Source organism: Callithrix jacchus, chromosome 17 (assembly GCF_049354715.1).
Source record: "Callithrix jacchus isolate 240 chromosome 17, calJac240_pri, whole genome shotgun sequence".
Lineage (NCBI taxonomy): Eukaryota > Metazoa > Chordata > Mammalia > Primates > Cebidae > Callithrix > Callithrix jacchus.
In genome coordinates, this window is record NC_133518.1 from 17,741,845 (window position 1) to 17,766,581 (window position 24,737).

The 24,737-nt window shown below is 39.5% G+C and overlaps 1 protein-coding gene and 1 pseudogene across 9 annotated transcripts in view; both read left to right on the forward strand.

Annotated features, from left to right (window-relative positions):
* The window catches only part of MECOM (MDS1 and EVI1 complex locus), a 584,109-nt gene that overhangs the window by 367,243 nt on the left and 192,129 nt on the right, over nt 1–24,737 (forward strand). The window contains exon 1 of one of the 9 annotated variants that reach the window (XM_054246979.2): nt 23,326–23,405. The exons of the other annotated variants lie outside the window; for them this stretch is intronic. Within the exon in view, the coding sequence (XP_054102954.2) occupies nt 23,349–23,405 (57 nt within the window). The 5' untranslated portion in view covers nt 23,326–23,348. Of the gene's footprint in view, nt 1–23,325; nt 23,406–24,737 lie in introns of those variants that run through there. 9 annotated transcript variants of the gene reach the window in all.
* Nucleotides 529–1,238, forward strand: LOC144579877 (putative ANKRD40 C-terminal-like protein pseudogene; annotated as a pseudogene).

A 24,737-nucleotide genomic window follows, 5' to 3' on the forward strand; every position in this document is an offset into this window, starting at 1 on the left:
CATGTCCTTTGTCCACTTTTGAATGGGCTTGTTTGTTTTTTTCTTGTAAATCTGTTTTAGTTCTTTGTAGATTCTGGGTATCAGTCCTTTGTCAGATATCCAGGGTTAAATAAATAAATAAATAAAAGGGTTAAATAAATAAATAAATAAATTTTTTAACCCTTTTAAATAAAAGCAGGGTTTCGCTGAGTTGCCCAGGCTGGTCTCAAACTCTGGAGCTCAGCCAATCTGCCTGCCTTGGCTTCCCAGGGTGCTGGGGTTGAGGGTGTGGGCCATTGCGCCCAGCCAGATCTCTCCAGCTTTTTGATGCTGAGGCCCACCCTGATGCCCCATCTGTTTGCCCCATCTTTTGTCACTGGAGGGTTAAATGAAATGTGAGCGTCACTCAACAAGGTTCCTATCCTTGCACCTCCTCCTGTCTTCAGCCTGCCTTTGAGGCAGCAGCCTCACTGGGGACTTTGACCAGCCCCACCCATTCTTCACTGAACCTCCTGCTCCAGCCTCTGCCTCCTCCATTTTGATGCCTAGAATCACGGGATCCAGGATCATCGCCAAGGCCACCTTCTCAGACAGATGTGCTGAGGCTTTAGAAAGTGCTTTTTATTTGGCTGGGAGCTTGTGAATAAATGCGAGAGAGGCTGCACATCTGACAGACTATTGAAGCGACTCATGGCTGAACTGGAACAGGACATCGGGGAGAAGCTAGCAGGTGAAGATGAACAAGAAGGCACAAATCCACACTTGCCAATGGACCCGAGTGATAACAACAAACCCAGTGACATCTGTCTAGTGCTGGCGCTTAAAGTCAGAATTCAGAGCCCCAGAGAAATGACTTCATTGAAATTGAACTGAAGAGACAAGAACTGAGTTACCAAAACTTACTAAAAGTGAGTTGCTGTGAACTGCGGATTAACCCAGAGCAAGTGGAGAAGATCAGAGCTACCAAATCCCTGCTCAGAAAGGACCAAGACATTCCAAGACTGCGGGACTTTCAGGAAGTAGAACTCATTTTAATGAAAAATGGAAGCTCCGAATTGACAGAGTCTATACCATCTCTGACAGAAAGACCCTGCTACAATAGCAAAGCTGCAAAATTGAATTACTAAATAATCCCAGGAATGGCCTGGAATGGTGGCTCGTGCCTGTAATCCCAGCACTTTGGGAAGCCAAGGCAGGCAAAGCACCTGGGGTTGGGAATTCTAGACCAGCCTGGCTAACATGGTGAAACCCCTGTCTCTACTAAAAAAAAAAATGCAGGGATTGACTGGGTGTGGTGGCATGTACCTGTAGTCCCAGTTACTTAGGAGGCTGGGGCAGGGTAGTCGCTTGAACCCGGGGGGCGGTGGTTGCAGTGGGCTGGGATCATGCCATTGCACTCCAGCCTGGCCAACAGAGGAAGACTCTGTCTCTTGAAATAAATAATCCCAGGAATAAAAAACCTGAAATTATTTTTTAAACAATGAAGTCCGGATGCATGTAACAGTTTGGCTTAAACAAAAAATCCTGCTTTTATTTAAAAGGGTTAAAAAGGAATGTTGCTTTTAAGGCAAAATGGACATGTTTTCTATAAGTACTATGTCCTACAGCAAAGTATTTATAAAAATTTCAACTTTGGAAATACTATATTGAATTTTGAAAGTGATATTTAATATTTTTTGCATAATTATACATCATTTGAGACATTTCTGAGACCACTTTATAATTTTAGAATAGCAGATTCAACTCAACCCTTTTAAAAATTTAGGTATATTGAAATTTGGGTATGCTGCCACCAGGTGGTGGCAAGTCTTTGAGTCACGTGTTACTGTAATTTAATTTTTTTAACCCTTTTAAATAAAAGCAGTAGGAAATCTCTCTTGAACCAATAACTTACTCAGAAACCCAATATATAAAATAGATAAAAGTCAACCTAGATGCTATGACAGTGGAACAGGAGTTTCAAAGCCAAATGTCTGTGCTCATAGCTTTCCACTGGTGATCTCTGAGGAACCTCAGGGAGACAGTTGGAAAATCCCCATTGCATTTATAATGCGCATATTTTCCCTAACATTAAGATAAAAAAACATTTTTTTTTTAAATAAATGAAACTAAGCAATAGAAAAGATAATCTTCGAGAGCAGGAAGAAAGACCAGGAAAACATCTCTCTGAACAAATGGAGGAAAAAGAGGGTGCTTGTGGATCCAGACCCAATGTGATGTGGTGAGTGAAGCAGACCTGGGCAAGAGCATGAATATAAGCCTAAACTTGAGAATTCTGTCCAAGCAGACCAGGCTCTATTTGGGCACTGTCAGGACATACTGGAGATTTTGGAAGAAGGACGGGGGCAGGAGGGTGTGATTGTCCTGAGAGTCAATGATTGGCTGAACTTCTTCAGATTTTTAGATTATTCATTGTCCAATTAGTTCCTTAGGGGTGGGGCTGGGATCCCAGAGTATAAGGTCATCATCTTCCAGGATGACAAGCCTTGGGCTGTATTTGGTTGGTTGTTTTTCTAGTGCCTTCTCTCCCATGTGATGAGAGAAGACAGAACAGACTGCATAGCTGCCTGTTTATCCAGCTCCATACAGTGGGGACATCTGAGCAGAGACCAGGCTACTGCTGCTGCCCTTCTTGTGAGGAGCCATGTCTTGGTTCACATTTTTGCTTTGTTTGTGCCTTACACCAGTGACCTCCCAAATGATCAATACGGTAGTTAAAAGCAATATTTTCTCTGTATTTGGCTAACTTTCCCCTGAAAACACCTCCCTGTAGAAATTGCAAACTCTCCCAGAAACTATTTTCTAAAATTATTATTTTCTCTCAAATTATCTTAAAATACAGAACCTAATGTAAGCTTTGAACAGACATGTAGATAAGGCAAGTATAGTGATATAACTATCCTACATTACGGAAAACCGCGATCCTGGAGGGTTAGGTGTAAATACAACAACCCCAAAAACCTGTGAATCAACTAACCAAAAAACCCAATAAATAGTTACTGATAAACCAATAAAACCACTAGACTGTCTTAAATCGTGTAGTTGTTCTAAGAAGTCTGTGTATATATAACCTACATGCAGTAATGAGCTTCTGGTTGACATGATAGAGCAAGTTTAGATAGAGGAAATGTTAGAATTAGGCAAAATGATAGGAAATGCAAGAATGACTGCAAATAGCCCTGAGCCCCTCAGACTGAGGTCCCCACCTGAACCCTGCAATCAGGTTATTTCGGTGACTCTCACCTGTTACTGGAGTCAGACACTGTAGATCACATTGGCCAGTAATCCATAAAGCATCAATTCATTGATTCAGTAAGTACAAGCTAAATACCTACTATGTTCCAGGCACTGTTCTGAAATCTAGACAAATTCCATACCCTCATGGACCTTTTTAGCAGGGGTGAAAAAGAATAAATACAGAAACAAATAACTACATAATGTGTGGTAATAACTGCTATGAAGAAAAGGAAGGGGTAAAGGGGGAATGGTCGCATGCAGAAGGTTTGGTACATAGAGCAGGAGTCAGCTCCAGCCCCTCTGAGCAGGGGCATTGGAACAGAAACCTGAAAGGAATAGCAGTGATCAAGGTGGCTGAAGAAGGAACCAACTCGATGTTTCAAAGAACCAGAAAGCCAACCACACTAGGCTAGTGTGAATGAATGAAAGAGGAGGGGTGAGGTCAGAGAGGAAGCACCTCAAAGGCCATGCTGAGGAGTTTGGACCGAATGTGATGGGAAGCTAGGAGAGGGCTCCAACGGCTGTGTGGTGAATAGACTGTGGGGTAAGCGTGGAACCATAAAGGTGAGTTAGGAACCTGTTCTGGAATTGCAGGAGAGTCATGATGCTGGCTGGGACTGGCAAGCACTGCTCATGCCAGATAACTTTTTCTTAGACTCTCGTCATGCTCTGTTGATTTGTTCTAGCTGACTCCTCCTGGGATAGGCATTTAAAAGACAACCGTCAGCCACCCCTTTGCCAGTCATGGAGGTACCTATTATTAGTTATAAGATGGCCTGGAGCTGAGGTCTTGGCCAAGTCACTTCATCTCACTGAGCTTAGGTGGTCCACATTGGGTCCTTTTTCAAGTCTGACATCCTCTGAGCCCTAATTTTTGTGATTGAGCCTTAATGAGCTCTACCACCCAAGATGACCACAGGGGCAATGGAAATCATTAGAATGCCCCACATGCCTCTGAATTGAATATAATTTGATCCAGATCTTTTTCCATTCCCTGGAAGCCTGCAAACATTCTGCGATACCCAAATTCAGATCTTCAATCTCCTATTAGGCTGATTTAGGAAACTCCGATGAAAAAAATGGTCACTGGATAGAGATGGTTCCACCAGAAATCACCCTCCCCTTCCCATACCCAGTTCTCACGCACTTCACCCTTATAGTCCTCAAAGTGGCCCTCCGAGCCTTTCAGAGCCCTCCTTAATATTCATTTGAATCTGATCTTGTGCATCTGGGAGATAACTGGGATATCTTGCATCTCCCAAATTAGCCTGCATAGAGCTCACAATAGAATTCTGGCATCTTGTTCAGAAAACAGCATTCAACAGTGTGGAAATAGTCATCAATCCTGAGTTTCAGGAAGGGATTCTGCAGAGGCCTTTCATCCTTGCACAGTGAATAGATGCTGCTTCATCCTCTACCAGTTCAGTCTCTTTATTTATTTTTTTGAGATGGAATCTCACTCTATTGCCCAGGCTGGAGTGCGGTGGCATGATCTCGGCTCACTGCAACCCTGACTCCTGGGTTCAAGCGATTCTCCTGCTTCAGCCTCCTAAGTAGTTGGGATTACAGACACATGCCACCTTGCCCAGCTAATTTTTGTATTTTTAGTAGAGATGGGGTTTCACTATGTGGCCAGGCTGGTCTCGAACTCCTGACCTCAAGTGATCGGCCTACCTCGGCCTCCCAAAGTGCTGGGATTACCAGCATGAGTCACTGCACCCCACCCAATTGCTTTAAAATACAAAACACTAAACTAGTTGCCTAATCATTTGTGGTCCAGTATAAAGGTCATGTTTCATGCCTCATACACGTACATTTCATGCCAGACAATACATTTTAAAATGTGAATCTGTTGAAACAAATATCAGCTCTTGAGCTTTTGCCTGAAATATGCAGCTCCTGGTGGCATTAGTCACATGATCAGATTCTACAGATGAAGATACATAGTCTTCAAGCTGACACTTGAATTGAGACATAGAATAAAATACTGATGTGAAACATGCAGAATAGCCATCTCCATACTAAAAAAAGCAAAATAAACTTTTATTGGATCAGTGTGTATGCACTGCTTAGAAAAGCATTTTAGAAGGTTCTATACATTTGAGGCTTGAAACGGAGCCCACTTTCAATAATAGACGCTATAACGATGACTCTATTCAATGGGTTAATTAACTTGTCTTTTAGTTTTAGAGATTTTGACTTAGTTTATGAGGGAACAGATTTTCCTGGTTTTGATGTGTTCCATACCAGACATTTGCTCACTTCTCCTAAACATGAGCTGATCTCCTATACTGACAGAGAGGATTGAGCATTTCTGAAGTAGGCTGAGGTAAAGGAGAAATTGGAGAATTTCCTGAGGCATTTAAAGGAAAGCATAAGCCACATTTTAGGGCAATTATATTTACTGTTTAAAATTAATATTATATTATTATATAATATGTCATGTTACAATTAGTCATAATATATGACTAATTTTCCCAGGAACTCAGTTATTCCTTGAGAGTGAGTTGGAGTTGGAGGCCGAATACTTTGGAGAAATTCCTAGGGAGTTGGGCTTATTCAAGTGGGAGCTGGTCTTATTCAAGTGGGGGAAATGAAGGATAAAAGGTGATTTATGGACTATTTTCAAATAATGGATTTTTCCAATAAGGAGGATGATGTTGGACTACTGTTCACCGAAGTTTGAGTAATATGAAATGAGCTTTGACTGAAGGATGCAGGATTTAGGTAAAGTATACAGAAGGATTTCCTTTTAATAAGTGGAGTTCAGCATAGATGGATTCCCAGGCCACAAAGGTGGTAGTGGTAGTAGGCAGGTGGCTGGTAACTGTTGAAAACGTGAAAAAACCACCAAAAGTAAATTAAAGTGTGTAGTGTAAGTCACGATTTTGTTTGTCCTTCTACCTTCTAAAACTTGCAAATTTTTCATGAGGATGAAACATGAAAACCACCACCATATCCAAGTACAGTTCATGATTCCATTTAAGGGAACTCCATGTAACACAGACTGATAACTAATTTTACCCAGCCCAACTCAAAAAATGATCTTTTGCAATTGTCAATGCATTTTAGTATTTATGAATCTGGAAGTACAGCTTTATTCATTTTCATGGTACAATTCTTTCCAGAATTAGAATGTACACCATTAGCATCGTCAGGGTTTGTTGGTTAAATCATCCAATATTTTTTAAGTGCACAGCTCTTTACTTGCATCTACAGCATCTGAGACATGCCGTTTTTAAAATCCGTATATGTGGCTGTCTCTAGGAGGTTCCTCTCAGGTCCAGGTATCCAGTCATGTCAGTCTGGAGCAATTTCTTTTTTCCATGCATCCTCAGGTACACATTCATGGTTTCTACAAAGTCGCTTTTTTTCTATATACTTTTAAAGTTTATTTTAAAATTATAGAGCAATCCATGAAACATTTGCACTTATGAGATCATATTCAAAGGAATAACTAATAAGTCTGGGTTAAATAATGTCGACTCTTTTAAAAATGATTTCATTATGAGATGTCTTTAAACATACAAATCAACATTAATTGTAGTTTTCTCTCCAGTTACTGTGTTTTTCCCAAAAATATCTCAAGTGTGCCCCATAATGTAAAGAGGCTGTTAACATTTGAATATAGCATGCTTTGTCTTTTCTAAGGCAATATTTTTGGGAAAGGATTTCTTTTATTTGGACATACTGAAGCATCTATTGTCTCCAATACCATTGTTTAGGGAGGTATCAGGGCTGATATACCTAAGGTTGCTGTGGTTGGCTTCTCAAGATGTAGTCTAATCACTGAACCGTTCATGAAAGGGCAATGCTACAACAATCCAAAATTGTTAACACTCCTCCTGGTGCCTTTTCAAGAAGACAGTCATGTCCCAGAGGTGGGCTCACAAACTGACTTTTAAATTATGCTTCAATCTGATGACCTCAACAGGTTTTAACCTCTCTTATTGGCAAAGCTTATTTTCAGGTTCCCATATATGAGACACAAGGAAATAACTAGCTGAATACAAGTTGTTTCCCAACCTTCGATGAGAAGTTAAAATTGCTGCTTCTATTTTCTAAGTCTCCCTCTTTCTACCCCTGCCCCAGCACTACAAAACTCATCAGGAATGAATGAATGAATTTTTTTTTAGCCAAGTGGTAATCATTTGATTTTAGTCAAACTCTACATTGGCCTAATACAAATCCCTAGTAAGGGATGAGAGCTGCACAGCCTGTCAGGGGTAGCTCAAGTAGCTGTTTGTTCAAAGTACTTGCTGAAGCAGAAACAACCCTTTTTGTTTTGAAAGCATGTTAATGTGATAATGAAATGCACAAAGCAAAGAGGTTCATCCATATAAATGGGTCATTTAAATAATGAGCAAGAAGGAAGGATGTGGTTTGGTGTCAGTACTGATTAATTAGGACATAAAAATAAATAACCATCCCAACATTGGCTGCCTCCCTTGAAACTTACTCTATTAGTGGGCAATGAAGTTAATGCAATTGACAATATAATTACAGGTTAGTGAGCAGAACAATCCACGAAGAGGTTCTTGTTTCATTTACAGCTTTAATTAGCTAGATAGCATCTCTTTGTTAATTTTCTCATCTCTACCTTGCTAATCTTCTGGTCCTCATACAAAAAAAAAAAAACCTGTTGTTTTCAATGAACCTAGAATATTTTGGGTACCAGATATAGATATATAGTATTGTTTTAGGTATTCAATTCAACCAACTTTTATTAAGTGTCTACCATTTGATACTCACTTTGCAAGCACATGCTAGTGAGTTTATAAAACTGTACTTCAGAAAAATGCAACAACACCCATCAGTAACTTATTTTTCTGATTTTCTTTTCTGGAATTATTTATCTTTCATGGAAAAAGTTTACAAAGTTTCTAAGGTCTGGTGTTAGTGGACTGTGTTAAAGTTGATGGCATATGGTTGTCAGATTTATTCCTTCACCAAAGAGTTAACCTTGAGGGAACTTTATGCAATCTATTTTACACAATCATGATTGAGGATAACACAGGTAGTTGAAAGTTAATTATCAACTCTGCTTCAAATACTGACAGAACACCTAACTTGAGATCTATTAGCATCTCTGGAGGTCATTGAGACTACTGGAAGGGCACTTGGAACACACACACGGAGACATACACAACAGATTATGTGAAACAATAAAACCCCATAGAATACCATTTTGAATGCCTCCTCCTCCTCCTCCTCCTCCATCCCAATAAGTATGAATGTGATTTTATTAATATTTTCTTGTTACTGTTAAAGGATGACTCTGATACTGGTTTTGGTTCAGGACAAATCAGCTGCCAGTTGCTAAATATTCTCAAAGAAATAATTTCATTCTGATAGAACCTTTTCAATGTTATTTTCAAAAAGCCCATTTTGAACTTTCCAGTATAGAAATAACTTTCTTATATTGTGGAATGAAAGAAGAAATCAAAATTAAATTGTGTGTTGGAGAATAAAGGAGAAAGATGCTCTTCATGCTCTAACAATGATTCATATCAGATTCCTTTTCTAAGATTTATGCTTCTCACATTTATTTTTCATGCATATTCCCTAGTTCAAAGTAAATGATCAAGACTTTTTTTTTGACTAAAATTTTCCTCTTTTCTCTGTCTCCCTTTACCCCCCAAGTGTAAAACATAGAGAAAGCAGAATTTTTGTCTTTTCCATAATGGTTCATTTGTATTCTCTGAACTCAGGACTAAAGCAAGTTCTAATGTCTTACTGTTTTATATCACCACTGAGGTAGCAGTGACATGCTGGCTGCTGATGAATAAATATATTTATCTGGCTTCTAAACCTGCTTACACTGTTGAATAATGAGCAGATGTTAACAATTACTCTAAATGTCTTGGATATTTTGTAAAACTTTTATCAGACTTAGAGTGGTTTATTGATTTAGTCAGAATCATGCCCTGGGCACAAAACATATTGTCATATGGGATTCAACGTGGGCAGAATGCATGTCCATTAACATTTTAAACTCCGACACAAGGGTCCTGCTTCTGGAACCTTCTGAACGGTAGGTATCGCTAATATGTTCTGGCTCTTCCTGTGTAAACCAAAGCATATTCACTGACAAATTTTTTATGGCCTCACTTTTAAGGATATGACACAAACAATTAGGAATGAGAAATAAGGAATAAAGGATTTGAACCCTAGCTTTGTAGATTTCAGGTAAACATTACAATCCAGTGTAGGAACAACTACCCATGTTGGTTTCTAAAGTAAATCAACAAAAATCTATATTCTCATTTCTCTGGAGTTATGTTTTGTTTTTTGTTCTTTTTTTGTAACATCAAGCCCTTTTAGTTGAATGATACAGAAAATCACTTTGAATTCAAATATAAAATAAGGTCATCCATCATGTTAACAATTTAATTACCTGAGTATATATTTTTCCAGCAAAAAAACCCATTATTTGTTGTGTATCTTATTACCGAGTTGTTGCCTCGGGACAGCTTGGCTGTCAGTGGGCAGGCCTTGTGGTAAGCAATGGTGAGATAGGGAGCAGATAAGCCCGGCAGTCCTCTGCCTTCCTTTCAGGCCCCCTCCATCCGTGTTTCCTGGAGGCCTTACCTGTTAGGGTCCTTGTAATCTTTGTGGCAACAGTGAAATGGTGACTTGTAAAGGCAGCGAAGCATGACAGAGAGAGTGAAAGGGTCGAATGAAATAGAAATGTGATATTTTCTATCTTCTGAGGGCCCAGGAAATAGGACTCCTGCTGCTGAGCTGGGGTTTGGCGTTCAGTATCACAGCGAGTACAGGGAAAGTTGTGAGATTTATTGTTTAGGACTCACGGAAGAGGCAAAGTAAACAATGCACTAGTTTCTCTGATTGTTTAAGTAGCTGCCTTCCCAGTGATTTCAGCTGAAGGAATAAATTCAGCACTGAGGAAATGAGATTAGAATAAGGGAGGCAAATTAGAAAAGAACCGCTTCTGGGTCCTTCTCGGGGCATTGGAATGGCAGGGTCACCTCCCTTTAGAGGACTCACCAGGTGGCAGGCAAATGTCTGTAATGTGGGTCTGTTGCTATTTGCTTGCTTTCTAACTGTACACCCTGACTTCTACAAGTACCTATAACAACACAAGCTAGTACATTGATTAGATGGCAACAATCCTATCTAATCTGTGGAGTGATGGACATAAAAATGGCAAGGAAATTTTTTCCTGCTTCTACAGTTTTATGCACCATGGTGGTTGGCGGTTTTATTTTGACCTGCTTCCTTGCAGGGAGCATTGTCAACCGTGGAAGACAGAAAACAAAGACCAGACTTAAACCAACCATTAGTACACGCTGCCTATTTCCTGGCTGGATAATGTTACAAGAAAGGAAGGTGTTCTGTGCTTACTAAGACTCTGAATTGAGGATAATTTTTGCATTTCAGAGTGGAAGACTAATAAGTGATAGAGACAACGGGGCTTGGTCAACAACTTTGGGGATGAATCACCCAGGTAGTGGAGGGGCAAACTGCCTCGTAGGAAATCTTTGCTTCTGAATCTCGTCCAGGCAGCCCTACTGGGTCCCCCTCTCATTCGACTTGAGATAATGTAGTTCAAGAAATATGCCTATTCTGTTCTTGCCTGAAGAAGAGCTGCTGATCATTTTATGGTTAAACAAATGCACAGAAGTTTCTTTGAAGTGAATTTCACTGTGGATGATTCAGAAATTGCTGATGATGGCAAGGAGGGGGTAGGTTTTCTTATGGGTTCCTTGATAACTTTACAAATGCAGATGATTTTCACAGCGAACGCATGTTTTCATAAATGGAAACAAATAAAACAGTAGGCAAGAGCTTTTTCAAATTCTTGCCAAGTATATTAAACACACAAAAGTACATTCACAGCAAAAGTTGGCTGAAAACAGCTGTTTTAAAGGATTTTTGTTGAATGTACTTAACAGCATCATCATTATAAGGCCTGAAGCAAACGTGTTACTGATTACACCCCATTAAGAAATTGGAATGCATTCCCCCAAGGAAACACCATAGCACATGCTATTTGAAAATAACAACCAGCTCCAAAACAACTCAGCTAAGACTTTGATATAGATTGTGCAGCCTATCTAATAAAGATAAAACTCTCAGGAAAATGAGAGTACATCTTATCTTAACTAATCAGAATATTTTTAACAATATTGTTTGAGGGGAGGTTTCTCTGGTGTCTTTCACCTTTTCCCCAAGCTAGCTCTGTCTACCGCAGTCACATACTTGCAGCTGAAATTCTATGAGAAACCAGATATGAGGGAAGTTCGGGGATTCAACTCGTTATTGCATGCAAATTCAGCTGACCATTTGTTTGAATGTAAAACCCTATGTAGTTCTAGGTCAGCTTCGTATCAAGTGTTGTTTATCCTGGGAGTGCAGAGTATTCTTCAGGTGGGACAGAAAGCTGTGGTGGGGTCTGTGGGACATGGAAAATTTAATAAGGATCCTGGGATTATGACTCTGAGAAATAATGCTCATGTGTCGAAAAGGCATTGTCAAAACACCACTGAAGCAGGGCTGCAGAGTGTCTGCAGCTCAGCTGTTATTGTCCAGCCTGTGTCTGTGCTGTCTGTCCACCATGGCACAGACACAGCTCTACAAACACTTTTCATAACGGCCCAGGAGCCTCCCGAGGGCCTTGGAGAGTTAGGTAGAAAGGAATTCAAAGTCCAATACTTAGTAAAAAGAAGTTAAAAAAATTTTTTAAAGCTTTTTTTACCTTTACACACATCTGAAAGAGGGGTCAGATTTCTCCTGGTGATGAAAGAGTCACCGCTGGGACGAACCTCCTTTCTTACCGTGGGGGCCACACCATGGGTCATGCTGCTAAGGGCAACCTCCCCTCTCCCACTTCCTGAAATGTGGGGTCACTGCCCGAGACGGTGAGGAGGACTGCAATGTCCATGGAAGTACTGGTGTCCTACATACATAAAAACTCAATGATAATTATGGCAACACTAACATGAGAAATGATATGATAATAAATTAAGAACTTTTTTGTCATTATTTCGGTGTGTCATGCACCTTTGAGTCCTGGTCATGGAACTTTGGATGAGTGCTCTAAGCTTTGTGAACCTCTATGTTCTTATTTTTTACAAGAGAAGTATAAGACCTACCATATACAATGTTTGTGAGCAGTACACTCTTAGCATACATATGGATATTTATCTGTACATTTGTATATACATGCACATTTGTGTGTGTGTGTGTGTGTGTGTGTGTTTGTGTGCTCATATACTTTAAAAAAGGATGTCAGCATTTTTACCACGAGCATCTCTTGGGGATTCAGGGCCTATTTGAAATTTAAGATTGTGAGACAGGCCTAATTATTTGTTGAAGGGAAGGAGTATTACTGGGAAAGATCCTTCTCCTCCACCAGTTTGGAACTTCGGAGACCCTCAGGATTAAGCTGAGGCAAAAATAGACTTCTTAGGCTAGAGTACATCCCTGTCCAGAGTGATCAGGGATCATAATCTTAACACTCAGGATTCCCAAGACCACGAAGGATGCTGCTAGACTGTGACCCCGGGGTTTCTGAAAGGCAATTACATGCCAGATGGCAGTATCTGTGAGCAGGCGGTATCGTAAATGCAGTTCCCTATGTCATGACCTAGACTTCATTTTTCCTTATCACATGGTTCTCAGAGTGTGGAAGGCTCTGCTCGGGCAGAGTCTTGATGGGAGAGCTCTGAACAGAGAAGCCTGGGCACAAAGCCCGGCACCAGCAATTGGTCTGTGCACCTGAAGGAACTTTTTCTAATGGGACACTCCTTACAAAGCACCTTTTGTCCAGGCTGACAGTGAGCATGGGGAAAACTAGTGGAAATGGTGATAAGTTTATTACCCAAAACTTTGATGTCACAGATAAATCTCTTGTTGATAACACTGCAACCGTGAGTCTCTTGGGAAATGTTTGTGATAACATGACACAAATATTAGTATTACCAACTATCAGTAAGAGTCATTTGCCAGAAAAAAAAACAACAGGTGATTTTGAACAAAGGCAATGGTGATAGGGGCCAGCTAAGAGGCCAGGTAACTATGTAACTCTATCACCATTTCCGTTTTCAATGAATCGTGGGCAAGGTAAATAATTTTAAGGAACCTACATGTAAATGCATTTCAAAAATGCATTTTACTACTTAGAGTAAAACTGATGTATTGTCCATTAAAAATGAGAGAGATCCCAGTAAAATTGTACCCAGAAATTCTGGAGATGAGATCCATAATTGGAAATTTTATCCTGACAAATGAAAGTGAACTGGAGGTATGTTCTTTATCATATGAATTTTATTCTATCTGAATATTGTTTGAATAAGTGAGGCAACTTATTTTTCCTGGTGAGCAAGCTATTTTTTTTCTTATTGTACAAATAATTATATCTTTTTTTTTTTTGAGACAGGGTCTTGCTCTGTCACCCAGGCTGGAGGGCAGTAATGCTGCCACATCCAGTTAATTTTTAAATTTTTTGCAGAGATAAGATCTCACTTTATTGCCCAGGCTGGTCTTAAAGCCCTGGGCTCAAGTGATCCTCTCACCTTGGCCTCCCCAAATGCTGGGATTATAGGCATGAGCTACCATGGCTAGCCTCTTTTTTGTGACAAGTATACTCATTTTCTTCCCTAAACCCTCATCCCTTTCACCCTCAATTCTATAATCATTTACTAAACCTCAAGTATATTCTAAGTGCAGTTTAAGTTACTACAGACAGATAGAGCGAATAGGTTGAATCTCTGATCTTGAGCAATCCATAATTTCTTTTGTTCAAATTCTGGATGTGATTGAAGTCAACATATACTCTGAATAACGCTGTCCCCATGGAAAAAGTTTCTTCTTAGAAATTACTGTGAAAAAGGGATCTCTCAAGTAGGTGACCATATGCCAGTGGTTGCACCGGGGCACAGAAAAAAAATTGAGGCCTGTTTCTACTATTATACTCTCATATTTTTATTTGGATTTACCAATATACATATCATTATATCATATATTAGTACAGTGAGCATAACTGATTAATTTACAAGTAAATATGTTAACATATTGGAGGGGCATGCCCAACAGATTTTATTCATAGGGTATGTGATGATAAATGCTTGAGGACTACAGCTCTGGATTACATTCTTAATGAGGGCAAAGGGCCTGCCCATCTTGTCTGGCCTTTTACTGTGAATGGCAGTGTTGGTAACATTTGGGCACCTAACAAATATTCAGCAAAGAATGAATAAATAAACAAACAAATGCTTTCTCTTTCCTTCAGAGCTGCTAAATAAAAGTGGTTTATTTTAATAAATTTATTATTTACAACATGTGGCAATGTGCGAGACAGAGTATATTTTGTAAAAGTCTCTGACATGGACATTGTATCTTCTCCCTAGATTTGGGTCTAATTGTAGGTCTATCTATGCAGCATACCTGGGGTGGTATCTTCTGCAGGGATTCACAACTTGATATCCTTCAAATCGCACTTCATAAGCTACTCCTGTGCATACTGCTTACCTGCTTGGCCTTGGAAATAAGATGTCATGGAGTCAACACTTGAAGGAATCCAAAGAAGGTCATCTGGTTGATCTTATTTTCTTTCTGGATGGGACAATACAGACAAATAGGCTTATACACTATTTTAAATAATCTCTACATCCTCCCCCAGGAACCTACTTAAGTGCTGGAATTTGGGATTGTTTTTAAGGATAATAGACATTTTACCAAGAAAAAAAATATGGTAAAGGTAATTTCCTTAGGTTTATTGAATGTTCAGTTTTCACCTTGTTATTCTTTCTTCTCTTCTTTGTTTCAGGAGAGAGGAGGATGTAGGGTTTGTGAATTCATAGAAAGCTTGGAGGATGGCAATTTGGGAGGCTGAGGTGAGAATATCACCTGAGCCTAGGAGGTTGATGCTACAGTGAGTTGATATTCTCACCTCAGCCTCCCAAGTAGTTGGTACTACAGGTACATGCTACCACACCCAGCTAATTTTTGTATTTTTTAATAAATAGAGATGGTGTTTTGCTATGTTGCCCAGGCTGTGTTTGAACTCTTGAGCTCAAGCTAGCCACCTGCCTCAGCCTCCCAAAGTGTTGGGATTACAGCCATGGACCACACTGCCCAGCCCTCAATGAATTATTTTACAAATAAAGCAAACATAAGATTTTGATGCATAACAACACAAGCACAATGATAAAAATGAATTTAAATCTATCTGGAATCATGCTTTGGAGTTTACAAAGCATTTTCACACTATCTATCACAGTCTAAATCTTTTAGTCGATCAGCACATGTTTTCTAACTTTGTGGAGAAGAAATGAAAATTTCCTTAGTGGAAAAGAAATGAAATTTCAATAAGTAAGTGACATAACGAGGGTCCCGCTATTTCTACAGCAGAGATATTTCCTTTACATTAGTACTTCTCAGTCAGCAATGTGAATGTGATTTACCCGAGGTCCTTGATTAAACACAGAATTCGATTCAGCATTTCTGGGGTGGGGATGGAGATTCTGCATTTCTCACAGGTTTCCAGTAGGTGATCATGCTTTTCTACATAGATCACACTTTGATCTACGTACAATATTCTGCATCATAGTTGGTTCCTATGTGATGTGATTAAAGACAACCTTGCAGAGTTGCTTTGTGCAATGTGTTTAGGACATTCAGAGCCAAAGGCTTTGAAATTGGTTAAGACTGGTTTCTGTGGGAGGAGACCAATCATAATACCATGAAGAGTTAATCAGTCTTTCTCCCTTCTGAACTTCTCTCAAATAGGTTCTCTTTCCTATTTCGCTTCTGCTGCTTTCATTCAAGCCATCAGTGTCTCTCTGCTGGGCCATCACAGCAGCCCCAGATTGCTGGCATCTCTTATTTGCCATCAGCCTCTCCCACTGGCATCAGTTCTTTCTGTCTAAAATACAATGTCATTATGCTGTTCCCACCTTTAAAGGCCCACAACGGTGTTCAGTCTCCAATATGATGAAATGAAAATTTTGAGCACAGTGTATTAGGGACTTCATAGTTTGACCTGTCCCCTTTATCCATACCTCCCCAGCTACAGCCTACACTGTGGCCGCCACCACTCCCTCTTTAGCTTCAGACACTGTACTTCATCTACCCCAAACATCTCACGTTTTCCAAATATAGTGTGCTTGCTCTTTCACTTCTGTGGAATTTCATTTCTAAATCTGTTCTCTTTCTTTATTAGATCTAATGCCAAATCTTTCAGAATCTAGTGAGATACCTGGCAATGCTCCTGACAAAGTAGGCAACACAATAAACATTTGTCGGATGAATGGACTAGACGCCTGATATAAATAGCTCCAATCACTGTTGGATTAGTATGTAAGGCTGGTGGTAAATAGTTGCAAAACTTGAAAATAATATAATGAGGCTGGGACATTTGCCTGGATTTCACAAAAAGATTGCTAAAGATAATCATTTAATGGTGAAAGAAATGCATGGAAATCACGGAAATTGCAGAGCAGTTTATTTAGCTGATCTTGACCAATGACATGCTTAGAGTAAAAGCAAAGGGAGGTCCTAACTCTAGGTCATGCCTCATCCCATGGCATGTTCCACAGGCATCTTACCCTTCCTGCCAATGTTATTTCATTCAGAAGAGTAATGGTCTGGGTGACATGACTGAAGATGACTCATTTGTATTTCTCCCCTCTGCCTCTGTTCTATAATTTCTGTGGGACTGCTGTTCATTTCTGAGTTCTCCATGAAAGAACTTTAAAGGGTGGTGGTTTAAAAAAATATTGACCTTTTTCTTTTTCTTTTTTTTTGAGATGGAGTCTCCAACTGTCACCCAGGCTGTAGTGCAGTGGCGCGATCTTGGCTCACTGCAACCTCCACCTCCTGGGTTCAAGCAATTCTCCTGCCTCAGCCTCCCAAGTAGCTGGGACTGCAGGCATGAGCCACCACATCCAGCTAACTTTTCTGTTTTTTAGTAGAGACGAGGTTTCACCATGTTGGCCAGGATGGTCTCAATCTCCTGACCTTGTGATCTGCCTGCCTCGGCTCCCGAAGTGCTGGGATTACAGGCAAGAGCCACCACACCAGGCCAAATCTTGACAACAATGAATTACCAGTCTTGCTTTTGCAAGAAAAATAGCAGAGGTTTTCATTTAAGGAAGCAAGAGAAATTACTATGACCAAAGGGATAGTGAGCCTCCTCTGTTAGCACATCAATATTGGGTTTTTGTTAAGAAAAGAACCAAAACAGCAAGTTGCCAGGCAAGCTAATTGCTAAGCGTAGATTGAATATTGGGCAAGATTTCAAAAACCTGTTTGAATAAGTAAATATTAACTAAACAATTAGCAATAGATTTTATTATGCTGCATGAAACAAAACAGTATGTTTATAAACACAAAGCTGTGTACGTACACAAACATGTAAAATATCTTTAATTTTCAGGAAGGGAATTCTCTAGCTTTTCTATTATTAGGAATCTAGAAGTTTCCCTTTTCTTCTTTTTCTCTTTTCTGCTTTCCAAATTTCCCTTTCTGTTCTACTACTACCTACTTACCCACGTTCCCTCTTCTCTTCCTCCCTTCATTTGTAAAACCTTTTTCCCACCAAACAACTATGTAACAAGCAACTTACTCTGGTCTTTTTTTTGTGTGTAGTGAGGGGAAGAAAGGGAATGTGGTGAGGAAGAAACTGACCCGGCTAATTCCAATGTTCCAGCCAGTGAATAAGACACTGGATTCTAAATATAAGACAAGGCATGATTCAGACCTCGAGAAAGATTGAGCTTTGTGGTCGGGAACCCTATACCAATTCTAAGTTGTGAAGATCCTGGTTATAAAGGTGGTGGTTGATGTGAGGAGGAGCAAAGCTCCTGCCTAATTTGGAGAGAATGTTTAGAAATTGAAAGTAGAGGCCAAGCTAGAAACACGTTTGAGTGAACTAAGCCAAATCTGAAGGAATCACTTCTGAATCTAACCTAAAATTGTATCAAATGGCGGGGGCATAGTTTTTATCCCTTTCATTCAGAACTGACTCAGCAAGTAATCCTGAACCTGCCTAGGCCAGACACAGTGCAACATAGTTCACATTTGGAATGTTGGTGGCTTCAAAGTGCTTACTGTTTTTAGTGTCTCTATTCCTCTGGAAAGACCTGGACAGCTCTCAATATGTGACTTGTCTCTTCAAGGTTAAATAAATGCTGAAACAGTGGATAAGGCAAGGGACAGACCAGAAGGAGCTTGAGTTCGTCATGTATCAGGAACCTTCATTGCTCTCTTTGTACTGTGCTGGCCAAGACTGTACTAAAGCAGTTCCATTGACTATTCAGCTCCACCTTTTCCTTATTTTGTTGTCTGTCATTCTAGTACATTAGTTATCAGACAAATCTCAAGAGAATTAAGATGAAGAATCTTGTAGTTATATAGATGAATCTGATAAAACTTTCAGGATAGCCTTTGGAAACCACCCTAAAAAGGTACTGTGTCTGAGATTACATGAAAGCTTTAATTTTCTATGTTGGCTTTTATGTTACAATTCTCAAAATAAATTTGGAAGCCACTAAGTTTTTACTGCATTCATTTGGCACACTGTGGCTTAAAGTTTATATTCAAGTACTGAAAATAAAATTGATCTCAGTTAAAGGTATTTAGGACTGGATAATGACTTGTCCAATATGCAGACTGAATAAATCAGCAGAGATTTTTAGCAAGATCAAACCCTGGGTTGGCTTGTGCATAAAATTCTGATGGTAGCCCAGGAATGTCAGGAGGCTTAAGGTTAATGTGGCCCTTTTAAGAGAGAGTGAGAAATAAGAGAGCATTTGTATATATGTTGGTACAGAGCCTGATGAAAAACATAAAGAAAATGAACAGATGAGATTCCTATACAACGTTACTAGTTAAGGTGTGCCATCATTCATTCAGTGAATATTTTTGGAGAGTTCGCTTTGTTTCAGGAATTGTGCTTGCTACTGTGTTTGTAAATATCGCAATAGCTTTGTTTATCTACTAAATTAGTCCAGAAAATCTGAACCAGGAAAATAATTAAGATTTCTTCAGGGTTAGGAAAGAAAACTCTGAGACTTCATGATTAATGGAATGGATTTGAGCTTTTCTGGAGCAGCTGGTACAAGGGCATCTCTTTGGGAGAAACCCTGGTTAGAAGTCAAGAAGAATGTTTTGTTGTGGGAGTTCCCTTGTTACAGTCATATTTAATAGTTAGAGCAGAGTTCACATCTGGGAACCCTTGGAGAATTAGCCATTGTGAGAACAGTGAAGCAAGAGGAAACACAAGTAATAAATATTGGAAGGCTTAATCTGATCTCTTGCCTGTCTTCAAAGGAAGCTTCATTTATAAAGGACATGCATGATCATGAAGAAAGGACCCCCATTAGGCAGTGAAGAAATAATAAAAGACTATGTCCAAAGTGTCTGGTACTGGGAGGTTAGGGGACTGGCTCTGTGCTCAACGGGGAGAGTAATGGAGCTGGACTAAAATTCATCTTTGGTTTGCTTTTCAGGGTCCTCTGCTTCATAGAGCACCATTCTTTCTTTTTATACCACATTAAGATTTATCTGACAAGAAGCTTCTACGTGGAAACAGGAGAGTTAGAACCTGGCGAGGCAGAGTTTATGCTCATTCAACTTTGATTTCTCTCTCTTAAGTTTTCTTTTTTAAAGAAGAAAGTGTTTCTTTTCCCTTTTTTTTGTTTTCAGGGAATTCTGAGGATGAAGACCAGAGAAACATCATTGAGGCAGATATAATATACATACCCATTTTCTCTCTTATGCTACAATGCTGCCTGATGTAATTTGAAAGTATCCTCATAATTTAAGAGGGGAAGTAGCCTCATGGAGTGAAATCCTGGTGCACCTAGAATATTATGACACCACTCGTGTGTGTGTGTTTAACAGGAATTGGCTCATGTTGTACATCTTTTTGTAGTTTGTGTTTTTCATTAAATGTATCGGTCATTATAATAATAGTAAATACTTTACATAGTGGTCACTCCGTGCTATGCACTTTCTATGCACTTTAGAAACTTCAAATTATTTAATATAGACTTGCTACATTGTTTTAAATTACATTTAGTTTGGTTAATCTCTAATTTTTGGATATTTAAGGTGATTACATTTTTTTTGTTTCTATAAACAATGCTGGACAAGATCTTCCTATGCACACCTTCTTGGATAAGGGTGAATGATTGCAAAGGCATCAAAAACATCTAGTACACATCACCTGATAACAGTGGTTGCCTCTGAGGAGAGGGAGTGCACATAGATTGAGATGTGGTTCTAGGGGCTTTAGCCTTATATGTCATGTTGTAGAACATTATTAAACAAAAATATAGTCTCATATTACTTGTGTGTTAAAATTATTTTTAAAAATAAATACAAGGCTGGTAGTTTTTCAGCACATAACTTAACCAACCTGATCTTTTTACCCCCCACTTTTAAAATGCCACCTACCGTAAATACTTGATGTGTGGCTATGGCAGACAAATGAAATGTTATGTGTTGCAATGCTTTATAAAGTGCTAAATATATTCAAGTGACTCCTATTCTAACAACCTGAATTTCAGTCATCAGTAAAGGCATCTTAGAATCCACAAGAAGTGAATATGCCAGTGAGTGTTCCCTAGTTTTAACAAGGGTGTCATCTACGTTAAAGAAAGAATTTATGTTGTATTAGTAAGAATCCAATTCAGCATAATTCACATATAGCTTTGAAACTTCATATTTACTGATATAAATACCAGCTCTCTTCATTTATTACAATTTCACTTGTTAGAATCAGGTCTAATTTTGAGTATTGGTATTGTGTGCAGCATTGCTAACCCATTTCATCTGTAACTCACATGGTATAGTTCCTGGAGCTTTGTCCCATACAGCTGTTATCATTGTGTCGTATGACCACCCTGAACCTGTAAGCATGGAGGCACCCACATTATCAAATTGTAGCAGTAAAGAAAGAAAAAAGAAAGAGTGAAATTAAATAGTGTATTTTAAATGGACATTTCTGTGTCATTAGAGAACTAAGATGTTTAGCAGGGTAATAATGTTCCGGCACAGATGACCTTGGGACATTATCGAGCCTTCCTGCTCATAAGATATAGCATGCTTTAAACACCCTAGACAGGAGACCTTCCAAAAACAGACCCAATGACAGAACCCAGATAACCATTTCAATCCTGTACAAATTTCAGTGATAAAAATGTGTATAAATATCTAACCCTATGAGGATAGAAAATGTATAGTTTGCCCCTTTCTGTGTAAGCATGTTCTCTTCTGCAGCAATCTGTTTTGAGGTCAGATCAAATGTTGCCAGTTAGTTTTGACTTCCAGGCTTTTTAAAATCCTTGCCTTAATGTCACTACTCTGGGCCATTCATACTATTTTCGCAGGTCTTAGGATAAACATTTTCTCGTATAAGTACATGCTTTGAATAAATTAGAGGGGACACACACACACACACACACACACACACATACACCCCACATGGGTACCTTTTCAGGTAAAAGCAAGTTTTTCAGAAACTGTTTTCTAGAAGAGTTTTTCCCTTCTAAGTAAGGATTGAGCCAAAGCAAGAATAAAGGTTCTTTATGGTTTAAATATGCCACTTCCTATTGTGCACTTTTATGGAGCCATGCCTTTTATTTAGTTTATATTTTACATCTATGATCACTTCAAAGTCTATTATAAACTCTGGAATAAGAGATGCCCAACTGAACTTTCAGCAGAGTGAAGATGTTCTGTAATCTGCACTGTCCAATAGGGTAGCTGCTAGTTCTCTGAAGCTATTGAGCACTAGCATGAATGAGAAACTTAATTTTTATCTGTATTTAAAAAATTATTTCACTTTAAATAGGCATATGTGGCTAGTGGCTACTGTACTTGACAGTGCAATTATAGATCACATTTCTCTAGTTCTATTCATATATGAATAGATATAGAGAATAAATGGTATGAATAGAACTAGAGAAATGTCAACATTTATATTGTAGACATTTGATATGAAAAACTACCCCTCTAGTTCTATTTAGCATTACTTAATTTGCCTCCAAAAATGGAATTCAAACCCTGTTCTCCTGGGTTTGTTTTGCTTCAACCTTTTGATTTCTTCCTGCTCAACCCCCATGCTATGTTCAGCTGGTGAGTGTTTTTCACAACTTATGTCCAGAAAACAGTGTAATGCTAGGAAGTAGGAAAATATGCCTAGTTCATAACATGCATTACAGAATGTCCTTCTTAGATTTCTTGTTCTCATTATCAAATTTACATTATCACTTAAACAAGTGAATATTTATTGAATGTGTAACTCCTTCTATTGAAAATCAGGCAGACATTTAAATTGGCAGTACTCCTCACTCATTTTTAAGATGCTTTGGAGGCCGGGCGTGGTGGCTCATGCCTGTAATCCAGGCACTTTGTGAGGACGAGGCAGGTGGATCACCTGAGGTCAGGAGTTTGAGACCAGACTGGCCAACATGGTAAAACGCCATCTCTACTAAAAATACAGTAATTAGCCAGGTGTTATGGCATGCACCTATAATCCTAGCTCCTTGAGAGGCGGAGGCAGGAAAATCATTCGAACCCGGAAGGTGGAGGTTGCAGTGAGCTGAGATCGCACCACTGCACTCCAGCCTGGGAAACAGAGTGAGACTCTTATCTCAAAAAAAAAAAAAAAAAAAAAAAAGCTTTGGAGAGGTGTGACAGTCATTCCTGCCTATTGAGTTTTAGCTATGAGCTGGCTGAGTAGCCTCCACACAGCCATGACAGCACAGAGGAACAAAGCCATCCTCTTCAAGGTTTCCAAGAACTAAATTGCCAGTAAGTAGGAACTTCCTGCTGCCCCATGGGGCCTTTGAATGTGATTAGGATGAGCAATGATTCTACCCAGAAGTGGGTAGAATGTTGACACAGTGAACATTCAGATTACCTCCCTGGATACACCCCAGTCTTCACACACACCGCCTAAGATAAAACTTCTATAGAGAAACCGCAGCCATCCCAAGCCCTTCTCTCAGGTTCCTTCTCTACTTAGAGACCAACCAGGATGCACAGAAAACATAACTGATACCACTTAGATAATTATTGACTAGTTTTAGTGTTGATGGGGCGGCTGAATTCCTTTTCTCTTCCTGGTTATGTTTTACTGTTGCAATTTGCTTATTTCTATGTGGAAGCATGATGGTTTTTACTCTGTGATGAGATCTTCAGTGACTGCAACAAAGGTAATTTGGTAAAGCGCTCCTACACAGCATATATGGTTTAACATTTTGAAATATACCCTTTTTAATCTATCTCTGTGATTTTGAGTATGCAGGTGGTGGTGGATGTAGAAAATCATTTGCTTCTTAACAGATGTTCTGATGCCTTATTTGTGGCAAAGGGATACCGTAGAAATGCGTTCTTGTGAATTTCTAAGTGCTCACATAAAACAGCATGTGGGCAGCTGAAAAACAACCAACCCATGCATGCATTCCTCTTCCTCTTGAATCCTTGGAAAGTACCTCGATTTTCCTCTTCTGTTGCTGACTACCTCTTTTCCATATTTCTGTGTTTGGGGGAGGTAGATGCTTCAAGCAGAAGTTAAGGGGATGAAGTGCTTCTCCTTGGCCAGCTTGCTGTCCTCTCACCCTTGCTCCAGCTCTTTCCCCCAGTCCTCTCTGCCTCCCCTCCTCTGCCCTCACCAGATGTGGTGAGGTCGAGACCTCCTGCACCCAGCCACTGCCCACCCTATGACCCTTTTCTTTCTATTTGAAAAGTGTGAGGGACGGGGTGATGGGAATGACATTGCCAGACAAAGAGAAGTTTTTCAAAATGTATGTGCCACTGAATATGCAGCCACTGACTTTTGCAGGTCACAGGGGCCGGCCAGGTGTATAAATGATTTGCTTTCTCCCTTTAACATTCTTACTGGGAAGTTGCCATCCACCCCAGCTTCTAAGATGGTCTCCTCAGTATTCAGATGTAATTTAAAACTTATAGCAGGACTTTATCAGAAAATGTTTTTAGGATTATCTTTATGTATAATATTTTGTCGTTACTTGCTATTATGTTTCTTTAATAATATATAATTTTTTTTGTATGACCAGCTTCCTTCTGTCCACATTTCCTTCACCTCAGTATATTCTAGGGACAATGTAAATAAAGCTAGATTGAGTTTGTCCTATTAACTGGTTGTGTGGTGCATTGAGAAGGCTAAGGTGACTGCTAAGGTTTTCTGTAGCTCCAGGAATCTGTGATTCAACTCCTTCCAGAGGCTGTGTCTCTCCCCAGCTCCCATGTCAGCCACTTCTTCACTTCTCTTTGACTCCCATGAATCATGTTAGATCTCCTGGGTCCTACTCTGGGAACTAACGTACTTTCATGAGTCTCAGGACTCATTTAACAATGTGAATTCACCCTGCCAAAGGGTTAATCTTCTAAGACTAAGTGCAGACTGGGTAAAATAAGTGAAGATCAATGGTTGAAACCTGCCATGAGTGGGGTATTCAATCATGCAGGTTTCCAGCCAGATTTTTAGAAATTTGCATCACAGAAGTCACCTGGGTGTCACACTC